This window comes from Drosophila melanogaster, chromosome 3L (assembly GCF_000001215.4).
Source record: "Drosophila melanogaster chromosome 3L".
NCBI classification, from domain to species: domain Eukaryota; kingdom Metazoa; phylum Arthropoda; class Insecta; order Diptera; family Drosophilidae; genus Drosophila; species Drosophila melanogaster.
The window spans coordinates 505032-521024 of record NT_037436.4 but is presented as its reverse complement, the minus strand read 5'-3'; the positions used below and the strand labels follow the sequence as shown (position 1 = coordinate 521024).

General features: G+C 41.2%; 1 protein-coding gene and 1 long non-coding RNA gene across 5 annotated transcripts in view; one reads left to right on the top strand and one right to left on the bottom strand.

The window, feature by feature from the left end:
* The window catches only part of klar (klarsicht), a 106532-nt gene that overhangs the window by 19590 nt on the left and 70949 nt on the right, over window positions 1–15993 (top strand). For 3 of the 4 annotated variants that reach the window (NM_001043111.3, NM_079149.5, NM_001103993.2), the window contains exons 2-5: window positions 6320–6413; window positions 12226–13050; window positions 14669–14920; window positions 14977–15138. In NM_001043111.3, the coding sequence (NP_001036576.1) occupies window positions 12514–13050; window positions 14669–14920; window positions 14977–15138 (951 nt within the window). In that variant the 5' untranslated portion in view covers window positions 6320–6413; window positions 12226–12513. The remainder of the gene's footprint in view (window positions 1–6319; window positions 6414–12225; window positions 13051–14668; window positions 14921–14976; window positions 15139–15993) is intronic. The other variant, NM_001274282.2, reaches the window with a different exon arrangement.
* lncRNA:CR46002 (long non-coding RNA:CR46002) lies at window positions 11135–11728 on the bottom strand. Its single transcript, NR_133142.1, has 2 exons — window positions 11507–11728; window positions 11135–11439 (listed from the first exon to the last, which is right to left on the bottom strand). It is a non-coding gene; the product is annotated as a long non-coding RNA:CR46002 (long non-coding RNA).

The following is a 15993-nucleotide window of genomic DNA, read 5'->3' as shown; positions in this document are numbered from 1 at the left end:
GAGGCGCCACCTGGTGGCAGGTTGCAGGTCGTTGAACGTTGGAAAAACGCCAATAAAAGGGGTTTAATATTTTCCGTAATTATAAATGTGTTAAATTTTCGCTCACATTCGTATTTGCAGTATTTATGGTCGCGCCACGCCCACTTCTGCGGCCAGACACAAGTGCTGCTAATTAAAATTCAACGTCTGCCCACCAACCACCTTTAACCGGCTAATTTCAGGGGGTAAGAAACATACAAACATCAGTCGCATCGAAAAACAACAAGAGTAACAAGGCTGGAAAACAAAAGCCTCTGCCGCCGGCTTCTTTTTCGTGTTTTCGTTTTTAAAACTTGGCTCAAACACGCGATGGCCGCGAATTTCGCAGAATGAAATGTACAGAGAGGAGGATACCCTTTTCGGAGACATTAGACATTATGATTTTTTTATTTTAAAAATAAAAGAAATCGTTTAAACCAATAGCTCGACTAAATGGACACAATTTGTAAGATCATACAAAACCTTTCTCATATGACCATAAGCAAAACCTAAACTTAAACGCACACCCTGTTTTGCAGTGTAAAAGTTCATATAGTTCGCATGTTAGAGATCCATAAAAAAGGAGAGTTCACGAACGAAAATTCTAGAAGAGGGGTCTTTGCTCAACATTGACATTCAGGAAGGACATACACACGTGAGCAGAGCCTTGAATGGAAGTGGAGGAGTATATTTGTATATTTGTGCAGCTGTTGTGCGGAAAGAAGTTTTCTGCGGGGGAGGGGAGGGACATCCACCTGACCCAAATATAATTCATTTAAAGCGATTTCACCGTCCTAATCACGTGAACTCCATCTCAAGTTCAGGCTGCGGCTCAAAAGGTAACCTTAACCCCCATGATTAACCGTTGAGAGTTACACTTTCGGCCATTGGTTTCACCCAATGTGAAAGTGGCGAGTGCGATATGGAAAAGCACACACAATGCGAACTCCCAGTTCGAGTATCTAGTATCTGCTAGATGCATTTATGAAATGCACTTTTCGGGGGGCTCGTGGTTTCTTTCTTTTAATATTTCGGCGAGCACGTACACACAGAAAGCTTCGAATTGCGTTTGCTTTTCCCAGCCTTGAGATCAGACAATGAGATCTGCTGGAGGGAAGAGTGGTCGGGGGATTTTGTAAGACACCTGAGGCGGCGACGTCGGCGGCCGTTGCATGTCATTTTCTGACGCTATCTCAATAATTCATACGCAATTGTATTGAACAATAAATTAATCACACGAACGAGCCGAAACAAACGACGGCAGTCGAGGCAAACAAAACCCCGCACACACACACACACACACACACATGGACTCTTTTGGCTTCCAGCTCTTGAGTCCCGGGACTCCGTGATAAACGTCATAAGCCAGGAGCTGCTAAGTGAGTCGCCAGGAGATGGGTTCGTGACACGCGGCGGGGTAGAAATTAGAGGCCAGTTCAACATTAACAGTAAATGTTACCTTTAAAACGAGTCAAATATCGAATATATTATGTGATCCATTTAAAGTAAGCAGTTGGGAGTAAGCTGATATTTCATTTTAAAGCACGTTGCCATCGCTCGACCAAAAACGGTTGCACAGATGCACATTTGGAAAAATGCATAAATATTTATACCAAACACGATCCGCCAGAAATGTCGGTGGAAATTAAAAGAGCAATTTTCCAATTGAATAAAGACGACGAGGTTTGCGAGGAGCAGCTAGGAGCTAGGAGCTGGCGAGATGGCCGCCAAAGGAAGCAAAGATCAAACAATGATCGAACGTGTTTTGGGTGCAAAAGTCAATTAATCATTAGAGGAAAACAAACCGAAGCAACAAAAGCCGATTCCATGTTGCATGTCTCTCGGTTTTGATGAGGCACAGGAAGTCCAATGTTTGTTCGAAGTAAAAGTCCCGAGCTGTGACAATGGCAAAGTTTTAGTTTGTGCAATTAACGAACATTTTCCAGATGCCGGTGACACGCTTTGGATACGGCGTTTCCAACTCCAGCTGCGACTCCTGTGATCCTCGCCAGATTCCAACAAGTATTCCAATTTTTCAATTTGGGCCTCGGCGGCCATGTGGCTCGTAGTGATCTTGTTTCTGCGCACTTTTTTGTTTGCAGTGTATTGATGCCTTTTTAATTGCTGTGCGCAAAGTCGCTTTGTTTCTTTTTCCCCGTCTTTATGAGCCACTATATCTAGGGTACCCCCCCTCCTATCGAGTCACACATATGCATATATATGTACAGTGAATACTCGTGTATGTATGCTTGGTTCAGTTGAGACAGTAACTCAGTTAGTCTGTCAAACGAGCGGCCACTCATATCGGCATGTTTTTCATATGCGAGGACTTTACATAATCGAAACCAGGCGACCTAAAAATAAAGGAAAAACTTGATATTGAGCAATGCTTGTTGGCCAATTAAAAGCAAATTGGGGCAATATAAAAAATTATAAGATCTCGGCCTCGTCGTGTATAGCAGGGCTAGTGGCACAGAGTCTGATTTGTATTATGTGCCTAAGTAAACATAAAGCACTTTAATACCATCCTATTAATCTGTCAAAAGGGGTGTAATTATAGAAACCATTAATGCTAAATATTGAAGTTACTATTAAAGTGGGTTAAAAATAACTTTTTAAGCTTTCCTAAACTAGGGTTCCCATCTCGACAGCCACAAATGTCATTAAGTTGTCACTCTATCTATCTATCGCCGACATCTTCGCCCATTTGATCTTATCTCTTGAAGAAAGATCTCTGCTATAATTGACCCCAGCTGAAGATCAATTTGATTTCATTAACCCCGAACCAAAAGCAGTCACAATAAAGTCAAATGAAACCACCTGAAGATCACCAGTCCGTTGTGAACCTTTCACACTTCCAATCGCAATGGAAATGGAAAACGAAAGTGAACCGAACCAAAATGGGTACAAATCGAGACTCTAATTGTTGGATTGTCTTCCTCGGTTTATGGCTTGTCACAGCTTGACGCGGGTTTAATTGAGTTGCGAATAAAATAGAGCTGTAAACATATCAATTATCCAGCCGACCTGGCGCTGCCTGAAGCATTCGTTTTGGCCCAATTATCGCCGGTCGGACACCAAACTACCATAAATACATACATATGTGCACATGTGTCTCTTACGCACGCCAGATATTACCAATTGCCCACTCTTCCCCGTTTTTCCACTGCGACTGCGATTATTTCGCCTGCTTACTCTCGTTTCCTCTGCTCATTTGTTGCAACTGCAACTGCAGTTGCAAGTTGCAACTGCAATGGCAAAAGTTAGTTTGAAAGATTTATCGGCAGGCGGTTCGCGGCAGCGCCATCTCTTTTCCTCATTACGCCGATTCTTCTCACTTTTTCTTTCTTCGCTGAGCTCCCAACATGTGCCTGGCATTTTATCAAAATCGAATCTGTGGCATTTCATTTCAGTCTTCCAATGGTGCAACGCATACTGAAACCGAGTGCCGACTTCCAGCCCACACATCCCCAACAAGTTGGTGACAATTTTGCTGGATGTAGAGGGTATATCGACTATTAAAACAGAGTTGGATCAGAAAGTATATGAAGCTATTTTGTAAGATGGCCATTTCTCTTGAATTTGTAACTATATTTTTGAATAAATTTTAATTCTTGTTAATTTTTTCAAGTAATACTTTTATTATCTAAGCAGAGTGTAGCAAAGTGAGCTTTCCATTGTGTGCTTAGATTTTGATTTTATTCGACTGCTTTCGTCGTGTGCTTCCACTTTCGAGCTGCAGTAGCAGAAAAGCAGAGTTTGTCATGGTTTTGCTGCCGTTGAGAAGAGCCGTCTTCTCTGTTGGAAGTCGCGTCATAGCTGAAGAAAAGCATTTTATCTATGAGTTGTCAATGCTCAACTGCCAGGCATTGTTTTTACTGCCTTGTCTTTCGATTTTGCTGCCTTCGCCTTGCCGGCTCCGAAAGTGAATCTCAAATATTTCTTGATGGCTATCTCGGCTGCAAAAGCGCCAAGGATGGTGTCTCGTTTGGGGCATGTGAATGTACATACATACATAGATGTGGGGATGGTGGCACCCATGTTCGATGCACGTCAACAGAATTTGCGAACAAGGTCATGGGAGTCGGTCGACGTGGTTATGGTGGGGTGGGGGGTGTGTGTTTGGTTGGGAGGGGTTTCGGAGGGGTCTGTCCATAACACATATCGTCGGTATCTCGCGGCTCATTTGGAGGAGATTTTCCGTGGCAGCAAGAGTTTTGTTTTGCCAACGCATTTCACTTTCTATTGCATTTCGAATGCTTTTCTCCCTGTCACTCTTCCTCTTTCGCTTTCGTTTGAGTTTCGTTAATGAACTCAAGAGGGTTTTTTTCGGTTTAAATCTTCATCGAGCTTGTTCTTTTTCAGATCTATAATATCTATTTTTTCCGACGCGAGTTCTGTGAAAGCTCTTGATGTCAGTTTTGTTTTCATTTTCGTGCCTTTGTTTTTGTTGGGGCAGCCGAAAATGTTGCATTTGCGTCTCACCTGACAGAATTTCCGTCTGTTCCGCATCTGAGCTTTGCACTTTAGGATTGAATTTCAGTTGGCCGGACAAAAAAAGAAGCGAAACAAACAAAAGAGTTATGGAAGTGTTGGGTAAGGTGTTTTTATATAAAAAAAGGGTTCTACAATTACTCGCAGGAATGTGTATAAAACTGAATGGAAACCGTGAAAGTACAGTTGCGCATGAGCTCATTTAATAAATGATATATATAGCATATGAAAAATTTGACTAAATAATAGTATTTAGTATTATGAAACCATCTAATGTAGAGCTTCTATCGCATCTGGCATATGTCAGATAGTTTCAGGAGCCACAAGAAAATTTCCCACTCAACCAAAACCAGGGCATTGAATTTCCATCTCGGTTGGGAGGACTCTCCCTCCGAAGCCCCCGGAAAAACCACCCAACTTAGAGACCCACTGGGAAAGGGATCCAATTATCGCCTGGAGACGTTGTCGTCGTCGTCGTCATTTCTGGCTTTGTTGCTCTTGTCGACCGCTGACGATCGGCGTTTGTGCCCATTTCCGACTTTAACAGCTTGACCACAGATGCACCCTGCTGCCCCCTTTCCGAGCCTATTTTTTTCTCTCTTTTTTGTTTGGTTTTTTTTTTTGTTTATTGTTTGTTAAAGTAAAACGCGGTTCGTTTTTTTTGTTTTGAATTTTTTTTCGAGGATTTTGGTTCGTGCAAATTTCGCTGAGTTCGCAGTTATTTGCTGCTGCTGCTGCTGTTGCTTTTTACAAATTGCCTGTAAATGATATTTTCACAACTCGCATCGATTGACTGGCTGACTGACCCCCCGCTCCCCGGAAAGTGAGAGAGTTCGTTGGGGTTAATGCGACCAATAAATTGTTGTTGCCGATATTTCGGTTGTTGATGCTCGATGCTCGATGCTTTATGAGCCACATTTTGGCTCTCTTTCCCACTCTCGAGTTGCAATTTTGGGTCGGGAATGCCGTTTTGGCCGTTGTCTTTGGGCCGTTGAGCCTAACGGCAAATGACGGGAAATATTGAAATTTCGCAGCGTAAAATTGTTTTCAATTTAATCGACATTGTTCAATTTTTCATGTCCAGCTCGTCGGCGAGTTGGGGTTTCCTCTCGTTTTCCGTTTGTGCAATTTGAGTGCAAATATAATTAATGATAATGAATTGTTATGCGAGACGCCCTCGGTCAAATCTCCACCGAAAACTGCAAAACAAAAAACAAAACAAAAATGTCGTGCAGCAATCGGAGTTTGTGGGAGTTAGTTGGCAAGTATCTGACTTTTTGTTTCGTTGCATTCGGTGCGGCTGATTTATCACTGGAGACAGCTCCGAGGTTGCGGCGGTGTCTGGCGAAAGGTTGCCGTAAAAATGTTGGAGTAATATAAAACAAAAGACAAGACTCAGAAGTTGAGGATAGAAATACCCTTCTTTTGGAATTATATAGAAAAATTAATAATATTACTGTCTTGGAAAATGCCAGCAATTCTTCCACTAATACAAACTATACCACTTAAAGGGTAGTAAGTTTCTTCAAGTAGGGTATCCAAATGTGGCCTAGAAAATATTGGCGGGTAAAAGTTGATGTTTGGTGCCTCAGTTCCTGCGTTTGGCTTTCCATTATGCAATGTCTGTGCCAAGTGCTAATATCAAAAACATTGGTAAACAATTTCCAATTTTCGTAGGCTATGCCATCTATCTGGTTGTTGCCATTAGTCAAACTCCGTTTCCGCTCCATTCACAACATTTTCACAGCAATATTCGCTTGTTTGTTTTAACACGCGTTTATTTATCAACTCCTTTATCTCGTTTCAGCCGAAAGTGAATTGAATGGCATCGAATAGATGGAATGGATATGTGAATGAATTTCGACTTTCGCACAATTTGCGCGCTCTTCACACTCGATTATGTGAGTAATTGTCTGTTAATTAACTTTGCGATGGCTTTTGGGGAAAAAAATAATAGATGTGTTTATTAGCGTTTTCATCCGTATCTCTCAATCTGTGGTTCGCACACTCTGCCTGGCGTAATGGGTTAATTAAGAGAGATCATTGCGCAGTGAAGTGGTAGCTACTAGGTAGTAGGCCACATCCAAGTTCAAGGCAACACGGCGTATGCGCATTACTGAAAGTATAGCACTATATTTCTTAGCAACATTTTTTAGTTATCCTATATTTTACTAATTTACTATGGCTGCTCTATGCTTTCCCTGGCTAATTAGCTTCTCTGAACCACTTTGAGGTGATTTTAAATTTATGTTTTCTGCCTTTCTTGCACCACTTAACCCACTAATTTGCTAGCATATTGCTGGCTGATCGGCCAGATTGGGGGTGTGACTGTGGGTTATTTACTGCTTCGCCACCTGTCATCCGTCGAAAGAGTTACCGCCTGTTCGTTTGGTGGGTCAGTGGTCATAAGAAACCACTTCCACTGTCGAAAGGCGTGGTCAAATCGGGACTAGTTTTCCCAAATCCATTTTTTGCTGTCTGGAGCTTTGATAGCTTTTTTGGGTGCCATGTGTAATGTGGTGGGGACCCCAAAAACGATCGCAGAACACGAGGAAAACGTGTTCAAGCCGCAAAAACAGACAAAACACAAAACATTTATCATATGCTCAGGAATGTAGACAAGTGTTGGTGGGGTCAGAGGGGGTAAAAGGGGAGAAAATGGGGTGTGGGGCGTTGAAAGAAGTTATGGAACGCGGGGAAAGGGGAGGGGCCGGCTGAAGTCAAAATGTTTATGGCTTGTAGACAAATTGTTGCTAGCGACAACTTAAAAGCAGCAAACAGACGAGCGCCACTTTTTATAGTAAACTGTAGACTTATTGCTGGTAGCTTGGAGGAAAGGGTATTTGGCTGTCTGCGAGCTTGGAAGGTAGCGATACATGTTAACCAAATTTGTCCCCACTTTCAGAGATACGATAACTTTGGTTGTTTTCGTGAGCTCCTTTGATTTTTCCATTGGTGGACCACTTCTCTAATTGCTCTTGCACCGAAAGTCCAACCAAAGTGCAAAAAAGTTTCCTTTTGTTTTGGCCTGGCTGAGTTGGTCCTCTGTCCACTGTCTTTACTCCACAAACATGTTCCACGTCGCCATATGTCGCACTACACTTGCAGTTCATTTTATTGGAATTTCTTTTTTTTTTTTTGACCCCCTTTCTGGAGGAGGACTTTTGACATTTGCGGGGTCGTGGCAAAGGAACATATGTTTAGGTTTTAGTCAAAAGCTAAGAAAATAAACAGTAATGAACAAACTAAGACAGATTAATATGGAAATAAATAGAGAAGAACGAAATGTTTATGGCGTGGTGAAAAACGATGAACAATAATTGTTGGCTACTGTGGGCCATAAAAGTGGGGAGAAAGAAGACTTGATAATAGATGACCAAATGAAGAAGGAAAATAAGAGGAACTAAGCAAGAAAATGCGCATCGAAGAATCAAGTCAGCTTATCAAGGAGAGAAAAAAGTGATTATCAAACAGAAACCGGTTCAGCTTAAAAAAGACTGTAGTTCGAAATGAAAGCCCTTTTATAACTAGATCAGTAACTACGATAGATTCAGTTATCTTCACCGCCATATCTCATGTATCACTGGGCGATAAACGTTTGTCAAAGCCAGACACGACCACAACAAATTAAACAATTCATTGTCTCTGTTGCCACAAAAAAAAAAAAAAATTTGAGGAAAATATGACTTTGTGGGCAGACCGACTTAATTTAAAGTAGGTTGCACTGGACCACATATTGTGATTGTTTCTGTGTTTTTGCGGTTGCATGGCGGCTGCTCCAATGCCTTTGGCACGAAATTGGTGTACAAGTCAATATGGTTATTGTTGCTATTGTCGCCAGATTGCCAGCGATTTGGCCACTTGGCCAGCACTCACGTGTGCCAAAAGTGACGTCGTCTCACCCCTCTCCCCTCCCCTTCTCTGTGTGCCTGCAGTTGACAATTCATTAGGTGTTGCTGCTGCAACAGCAGCTGTAGCAGTTTGCAGCGGTGCTGCTGCAGCAACTGTCTTTGGCAACTGCCAACTTATGGCAGGCTGCCTGCCTTTGGAGGAGACCCCTCCAATCATGGCTTTTGGCCTGGTCAACCCGGCTTGAATGGCCAAATCGGTGGAAGACAGCGCAGGCAGTGCCAACGCGATTCTTAGAAGAATTCGCAGATAAGTCGGTTGGCTGGCTGCTGGTTCATATAAAATATAGCTGCTGCTGTTGCTGCCACGGCTGCAATATAGTATAAACAATATTTTAATTACGGTTTGGTCTGCGGAATGTCGATTTCCTCGGTCTGGGTCTCCTCGATTGTCCAATACTGTGCTCGACTTGGTGTCTGCGAGCGATTTCAGCTTTTGCAATTAGAGATGGTATTCCAAATGAGCTGTTATAAAATTGTTTAATTATCAAAAAAATGTCAATGTAATGATTCCAGCAATTATTTTCTTTATTTTTAATCCATATATTTATTTATGCCATATAGCAAAGCACCACCTCTATTAAAGATTTTCAGTACAATAACTCGTACTCATGACTTCACACTCAGAACCAGCTGATGACTAAATTATGGCCAAGTACGCGGACTTTCATGACTTATTGTGGCCAAGTGTATGCGATTTTCGAAGTCTTATCTCGACTGGGGCCCCAGATAGTGATACTCTTATTAAATTGATTTCATTTCGGGCCACTCGAGTGTCGCGAAATTGCCTTATCAACTCTATCTAATCTTGAGGCACGAGTAAAGTTCATCGGAAAATCAGGGCAAACAAAATAATTGGATTCCCAATTGTTGGCACTTGACTTGCTTAAGTTGGTCACACAGTTTTCCACCGTGTGAATAAATAGCGATTTAGTGAGTAGACATCCGGTTTTCGGGGATTCTCTGTTCTCATTTCTTTTGTAATGGACCAAATGTTTAGCTGATAAAGAGCGAAACGGAAGTGAGTGGAGTTCAAAGTAAGTGAAAATGAAGTGCTAAGGTTGGAAACAAGAACAAAGAAAGTTTTGTTTTCGTTTTCAAATAGTAATAGTTCTTTGAGGAAATCAAGTGTGTTTTAATGTTCTAGTAAGTAATTGTTATCAAAAGATTGGCAGCAACAACATTTAAAGATACTCCATTGAAAATCGAAAGTGTTGCTTAACCAAAAAGATGCGATTGTAAGCCCTCTAAAATAGATTCTATTGTCATCCCTACCGGCATTTTATAGCGATGAACAATGAGCCCTGGTACATTTACGATCGTCTCGAAAACTACGTGTCTGGCATGGACAATGTGGAGAGACCTTCGATCTGGAAGACCCCTTGCTCTGGAACCACTCCCCACAATCCAATCCCCATGTGTGTTGGCTTCATTTCGGTTTCGTTGGCTTATTTTTACGCAAATATTTGTATATTTTTAGCCCTCCCTTTGGCTGCCCCTTTACTGCGGCTCCTCTTTGTGCTTATTAATGGCCTCTGCTTTTGGCTGCTTCTTCTGCTGTGGGGTCTCCGATCTCTGGGGTCTCGGATCTCAGATCTCCGAGGTCTGTGGGCCTTGTGGCCAAACTTTATGTTCCACATGTTTCGGTCGGGCTTTTGGCTTTGGCTTCGTTTCGCTTGAAGATCGGTTTTCTTTGGAACTTTGGTGCTATTACCGAATGTTTACAGGTGTCTTATGCAAGAGTTCAACAGGTGGTTAAACAAAGTAAGAAAAGATTCAAAAGAAAAACTGTCCAGAGCATAGTGAGTTATTATCTGAAAGTGTTAAATATTTGGGTATAGGCATAATGAGGGAATCAATTTGCATATTTGTGGAGTTTTAATCGCGGTTTTATTGTGCACATTTTAAAGGCTTTAAATGCTTTGTTTGATTGTCAAAGAGTCACTGATTGGTGATTTCAATTTGGAAATTACAATGATAACACTCGGAAATATTAAATATTAAAGAAATTACACGTATAGGCCGCACACTTGTGCCATTTCCATGCGGAAGTTTAACAACATAAACTGGAAATTTGGTATTTCCCAAATGAGTTAGTTGGCCAGGGGAGGAATTCGAATATCTGTTTCTACTTTTTCAACGCCTTTTCCACTGCCTTTCGGCTGTTAGTCAGTCGCGAATGCGAACTTCCATTTTGCATGCAGGCCGAGTGAAAATTTGCACCAAAGGGGAATCGTCAGAGGACAGCGTTCCCCATTTTACTTTCTGAGTCATAAGGCAAAGCATTTGAATTTATGGCCAGCACATAAAAGTGTTCGCATTAACTTCTTAATTATGTAATTAATATGTCGGAGAGTCGAAAAAAGCAATAAGTATGATAGGCAAAATTATGGTTCCTAAAAATGGAAAATAGATTTAAAAATAAAATAAGCTAGAAATTACGGGGTGTGCAATAAGTCAAACTCTCACTCAAAAGGTTTAGTAAACAACTTAAATTTCACTTCGGAATTCAAAAACACTACTAATTATTTGGATGCAATCTAAATTTGTAAATTTTGCGATCTTTTGGTTGTTATACATACAGATTATTCAGAAATCGATCACTGCAGGCAATCGTGCCATTAATGGGTGTGTTTTATTTTTTACTCCTTTTTGTAGCCAAAATACCTGGGAACTTTATTTGCAGCTCTTAGCATTGATTTGTTTTCTTTTTTCGGGGCACGCCCTCCTCCCTCAATTACAACCACATCCACCCACTTTTTGTTGCCGATTTTATTATTCATTTTTCCCCCTTTGGTATCCGGCGCTCAAGTGGCTAAATGAACGCTTGCAGGCCACTTTTGGAATTGGACAACTTCCACCGCCTTTTCGCTAACCAATTTGCATACGAATTTGGCCCACAACTGTTTTTCGCGACAAATTTCGTATGAAAATTTGATTGCAGGCGCGATTAGAATCGCGTTCATTGTTTTAAATTCCTCGCTGTCCGTTCGGAAGTCGTTGACCAAAGCTAAAGCCTCTGGAATTAAGTAATATTTTGCATACGTAATTACTATAATTCCCCCGACTCCCGCCGACTCCTTCACTTACCGCCGTTATTACATACATACGTGGTTATACAGTTCGTTTTCTGCGGGTCACAGTTGCTTTTAATTGCCGTTTACAGTTTCGTTTTGTTTACCCTGGAGTGGGTGTGATGATATGTGATACGAGATATGAGGCTCTGATATGGCCGCTGCACTCGGCTGAAATTCTACGGGAGATAATTATTCAAAAGTCTGAGGAGAATGGAGTTTCATCACAGCAATGGTGTTGCAACATCTGTTATATCAGAAAACGTCGGATTAAATAGTGTGACTATTGGGTAAACATTAAATCCATAATGGAAAATATGTTTGATATACCATTACTACCCCCTTTAAATGTTTTGCCTTTTCCGGATGAATGGACAACGGTCATTTAAATTCTTCGTTAACGAAATGCACCTGCGATCAACTAATGAGATCCGCCTATTGCAGAAGGTGTTGTAAAGAAATGCTGTAGGAAATGAAACCATATTAAAGACAGACCCCGTGCAATTCGCTTTGGGATTTTAATGGCTTGCCTATAGTAATAATACCCATCATTAGTAGAAGGAAAATGAGAAACGAATAAATGCAGTGCTCTGCTAATTATGCTGCCCCATGAGGTGGTCCCTCTCGTATCATAATCATCATTTCATCTCTGTCCTCCCATTTTCCCCCTAATTCGTATGATTTCCTTTCAAGTAATGTGCAATTTTCTCTACTCTCTTATTTCGTTTCAGTGGAATCGAATTAGATACGCAAACTAACCGACATTTTATCAAAATAACGAAACAAGTATTTTGCATAAAAACGAACGGAAATCGAAAGGAACGCCCTGAAGGTCATTGCCAGGGAGCGGAACGCCGGCAACGAAACGGGAAACAATGGAAATAAGAGGAAGCCAGGCAGACATGCAAATATTGGGCGACTTTTGAGGGGTTCGATTAACATAACTCGCTCTCTAAATAAAACATTGTACATCCCCCCATGCACACATGGTTAATACAGCCAAATAAAGTTGGAAAACAATGGAAATGCAACAGGAAAACGAGACGGGAAGAGAAGGGGTAATCCCGAACTCGGAGAAAGAAGTAGCGTTGATAAGTAACCAAGAGACTGAAAAAGCGGCCATGATTAGTGGTGGCAAAGAAGGTTCGGTAAGGGATTTGGAGTCCCCAAACGAAACCGCCACCACCCAAAAAATAGAACACACAACGAAACCACTTAAATTGGATGGCATTTTTGCCATGCCAGCCACTCCGCCGAATAGGGCCGGACTAACAACAAAATCGGCCAGCAGTAGCCGTAGCAGTTCCCTCAAAAAGCAGAGACGAGGATCCAGAGGAAGTGCCAATTTGAATGTAGCGGGAACGGGTGATGGAGCACCCAAAAGAAGCGCCCCCGGCGGTGGTCAGCTAAACTATGGCACCAATAGTGTTGGAAACGACCTTATGAAGCAATCGCAGTCCATGACGTCACTGAAGGCCTCTAATGAGGAACAGCAGGAGAGTCGTGACGTCATCCAGGCCAAACTTCACTTGGAACGTCCCTACAACAGCCTCAAGGTGAGTGATCCCAAAAATGGGTATGTTTTTTAGAGGCGATGAGAGGAATAGTACGGGTCGGGAATACAACAGGTAATGGCTGTATCGTGTGCGCATAAATTTGCCATTGATCATGAGATAGTGGGCTTCGCCTCAGCCAATACCCTTTCTCAGAATATATAGTTAAAGAGATACAAAACTTGTTTACAAACAAAAACTTATACAAAAGTTTATAAATTAAAAAAAAAAAAAAAGATGGGAGACTCTACTTAACTCAAAGATTTTTAGCAATCAGGGCTAGAGTATTTTATAGTTCGGCATAGAGTTTAGTAACTTACTCCTCCATATACTCATACCTGTTGCACTTTTAGACTTCGTTTAGCACGCTAACGAGTTTGGTCTCTTAAAATGACAAGCAGCCGTTAGAATTCTGAGCTCTCTTGTTCTTATTTTCTGTCTGTGTCAGCGGAAATTGCTTTAATAAATTAATAATTAGCATGCCTGTATGAAACCGAGTTGCAACGGTTAAAAATGTGCAACTAAGTTGGCGCCACTGGCCATGGACACAAATTACTAATTTATGCTCAAAACTGGAATGTAAAAACAGGCCCCTATTCTTCTTTTACGGAGTCGGAAAATGATCATATTGCAAATAAATTTTTATTGGCGTTACAGAGCTTATTAAAAAATCAAAGACTCTGCGCACTAAATAGTGTTAATAGTGTTAAAAAAAGTTCAGTGGCGGAAGAGGGCGTGTTAAAATTGGCTATTTATTATAAATCTTATCAGCTTGCGGCTAACACAAAATCAGCATACCAAATAGTTTTTTGGTCCAGTTCTCACAGTCATGGAGATTTATTTACTTTATTCCTCGATAAAAATCTGTTGAGGTATACAAGACCGAGACCACTGAGATATATTTTTCAAGGCCTCCAGGTGTCACAGCTTGCATATTTTACAGCTTATTTGTCGACAGACTTTTCACAGTCACTGTGGGCGAGTTTTTGCCCGAAATGCGAGTCACTCGGCGATAAATCCCAACCCATACCTCTTTTTCTACTCATTCATTTAATCAATTACTGAAATCGGCAGAAACAGCAATCGCACAATTTCATTTTCAATTTCGTTTGCTTTTGGGAATATGATTGTGTAAATAAGGAATTTCCTTCCACGATTTCAGCGCGAATCGGAGACTTTCTTGGACAAATGAGCAAAATGCATTAATTAATTGCGCGCGCTTAGCAATTTGAAGTGAATAAAAACCAGTTTTCTTTGGCTTACAGTCGGGAATCTGAAACGCCAGCTCCCAAGATGGCCAAGCATATTGTTTCGGCCGTATTTGGCACGCCTCAAATTACTCATTTATTAAAAACTTTAAGCGGTTTCCCCTTCCTCTGTTCGAGTGTATTTTTCGATGTTTGCCACTTCAGAGGCTTTATTTTGAGATGCTTAAGTCAATCAACATTTGACAACATTTTCGGTTTGCGGTAATATAATAAATATGGTTTGGTATTTGGGGTTGAGTTTTGTTTTGGGTTTTTTTTAATATTTATGTAAATACGTAGTGTTTAAATATTTTTCAAACACTACAATCATTTTACCAAGTTTGAGCTAAGAATTTGCCTTTTAAAACTTTCAGAAAAATTCGCATAGCAATAAAATGCACCGTTATTCGTGGGGAAGCGGAAACAGTCAATGCAGTTCCACCAGTCTGCACAGCAGCGCCACCTTGGGTCTGGGTTCGTCTGGCAAAGACGACCTCTGGGCGGCCATTCAAACGAACTACAACTACATTATGGACACGAACCTTTTGGACACTTGCAAGGAGGCGCGCTGTGAGATAGAGGGCGCTGCCACGGTGTTGGAGAAATCCAGTGAATGTTCCTTTAAGGTGAGTAAAGTACTTTCCAAACATTTGTTAATTAATGAAACCACCCATTTGATTAGATGCTCGATGAGACCCAACGACCGGAGGGTCTTTGTGAGGATCCCAAGGAGTTGCGGCGTTGGCTGCGCGAAATGGAGAATAAATTGGAGAGTTCGCCGACAATCACAGAGCTGACTTTGTTTGGCAACGCGGAATTGCAGCGCCATCTAGCAGTACACTCGGTAAGCAGCCGTTTCTATTTGATATCTTTTATGTTGCATATTTTGAGGGTCGGAGAAATATTTGAAAATTGCATTGCCTAATTTTGTGCAAGTTTTAGTTTTTTAAATCATGAACCTTAACAAGCTGAAATCTTTGTATATTTTGAAATTTTACTTTAAACTACAAATAGTGATAGTTATCAAGATTATTACAATCTCGTGAGGTAAAAGTGTAGCAAATCGTAAACATCTCGAAAAAAAAACCAATTTTACGCATTTAGTTATATTGTTTTTCATATTCGCCCCAATGACTTGCGTTTTTGGAGCCTTTTCTTTGAGTTTTCCATATCCATCGGCTTCCGTTAGTGCGTCCCGAAATTGTGCAACTAGTTTTGTGTCTCAAACAGCGAAAAAATACCAAATCCGTCAGTCATTCTCATTGCCCCCCGCCAACTGCTTAAATCCCCTCAGTCCGTCTGTCTATTGGCTTCCCCTCGAAAATCGGACAACAATGTTCCCTTGTTTTCTTCGCTCTTTTTTTTCCCCATTTTGTTACGAAAATTTATTGGACTGAAAGTGAAAACTGTTGCGAGGGAGAGGAAGGGGTCTTGAGATAACCTCCTCGAACCCCGACTTGATAATTGGCATTCGGACGTTTGTAACACCTTCAATCGAGACTGAATTCAAAGTCTCTGAATTGCCCACAGATTTGTTTTTGCACTTTTCAGTTTTTTATTTTTTCGAATTTCTATGATTTAGGGGGATTTTTATCTGAACAATATTGTCTATGAACAAGGCTCTTGGCTCCCCACATTATGTAATTGTGTGTGAGTTCGTTAAATCTAAGACGGAAGAGTGTCTGTGGCTTTGGTCTCC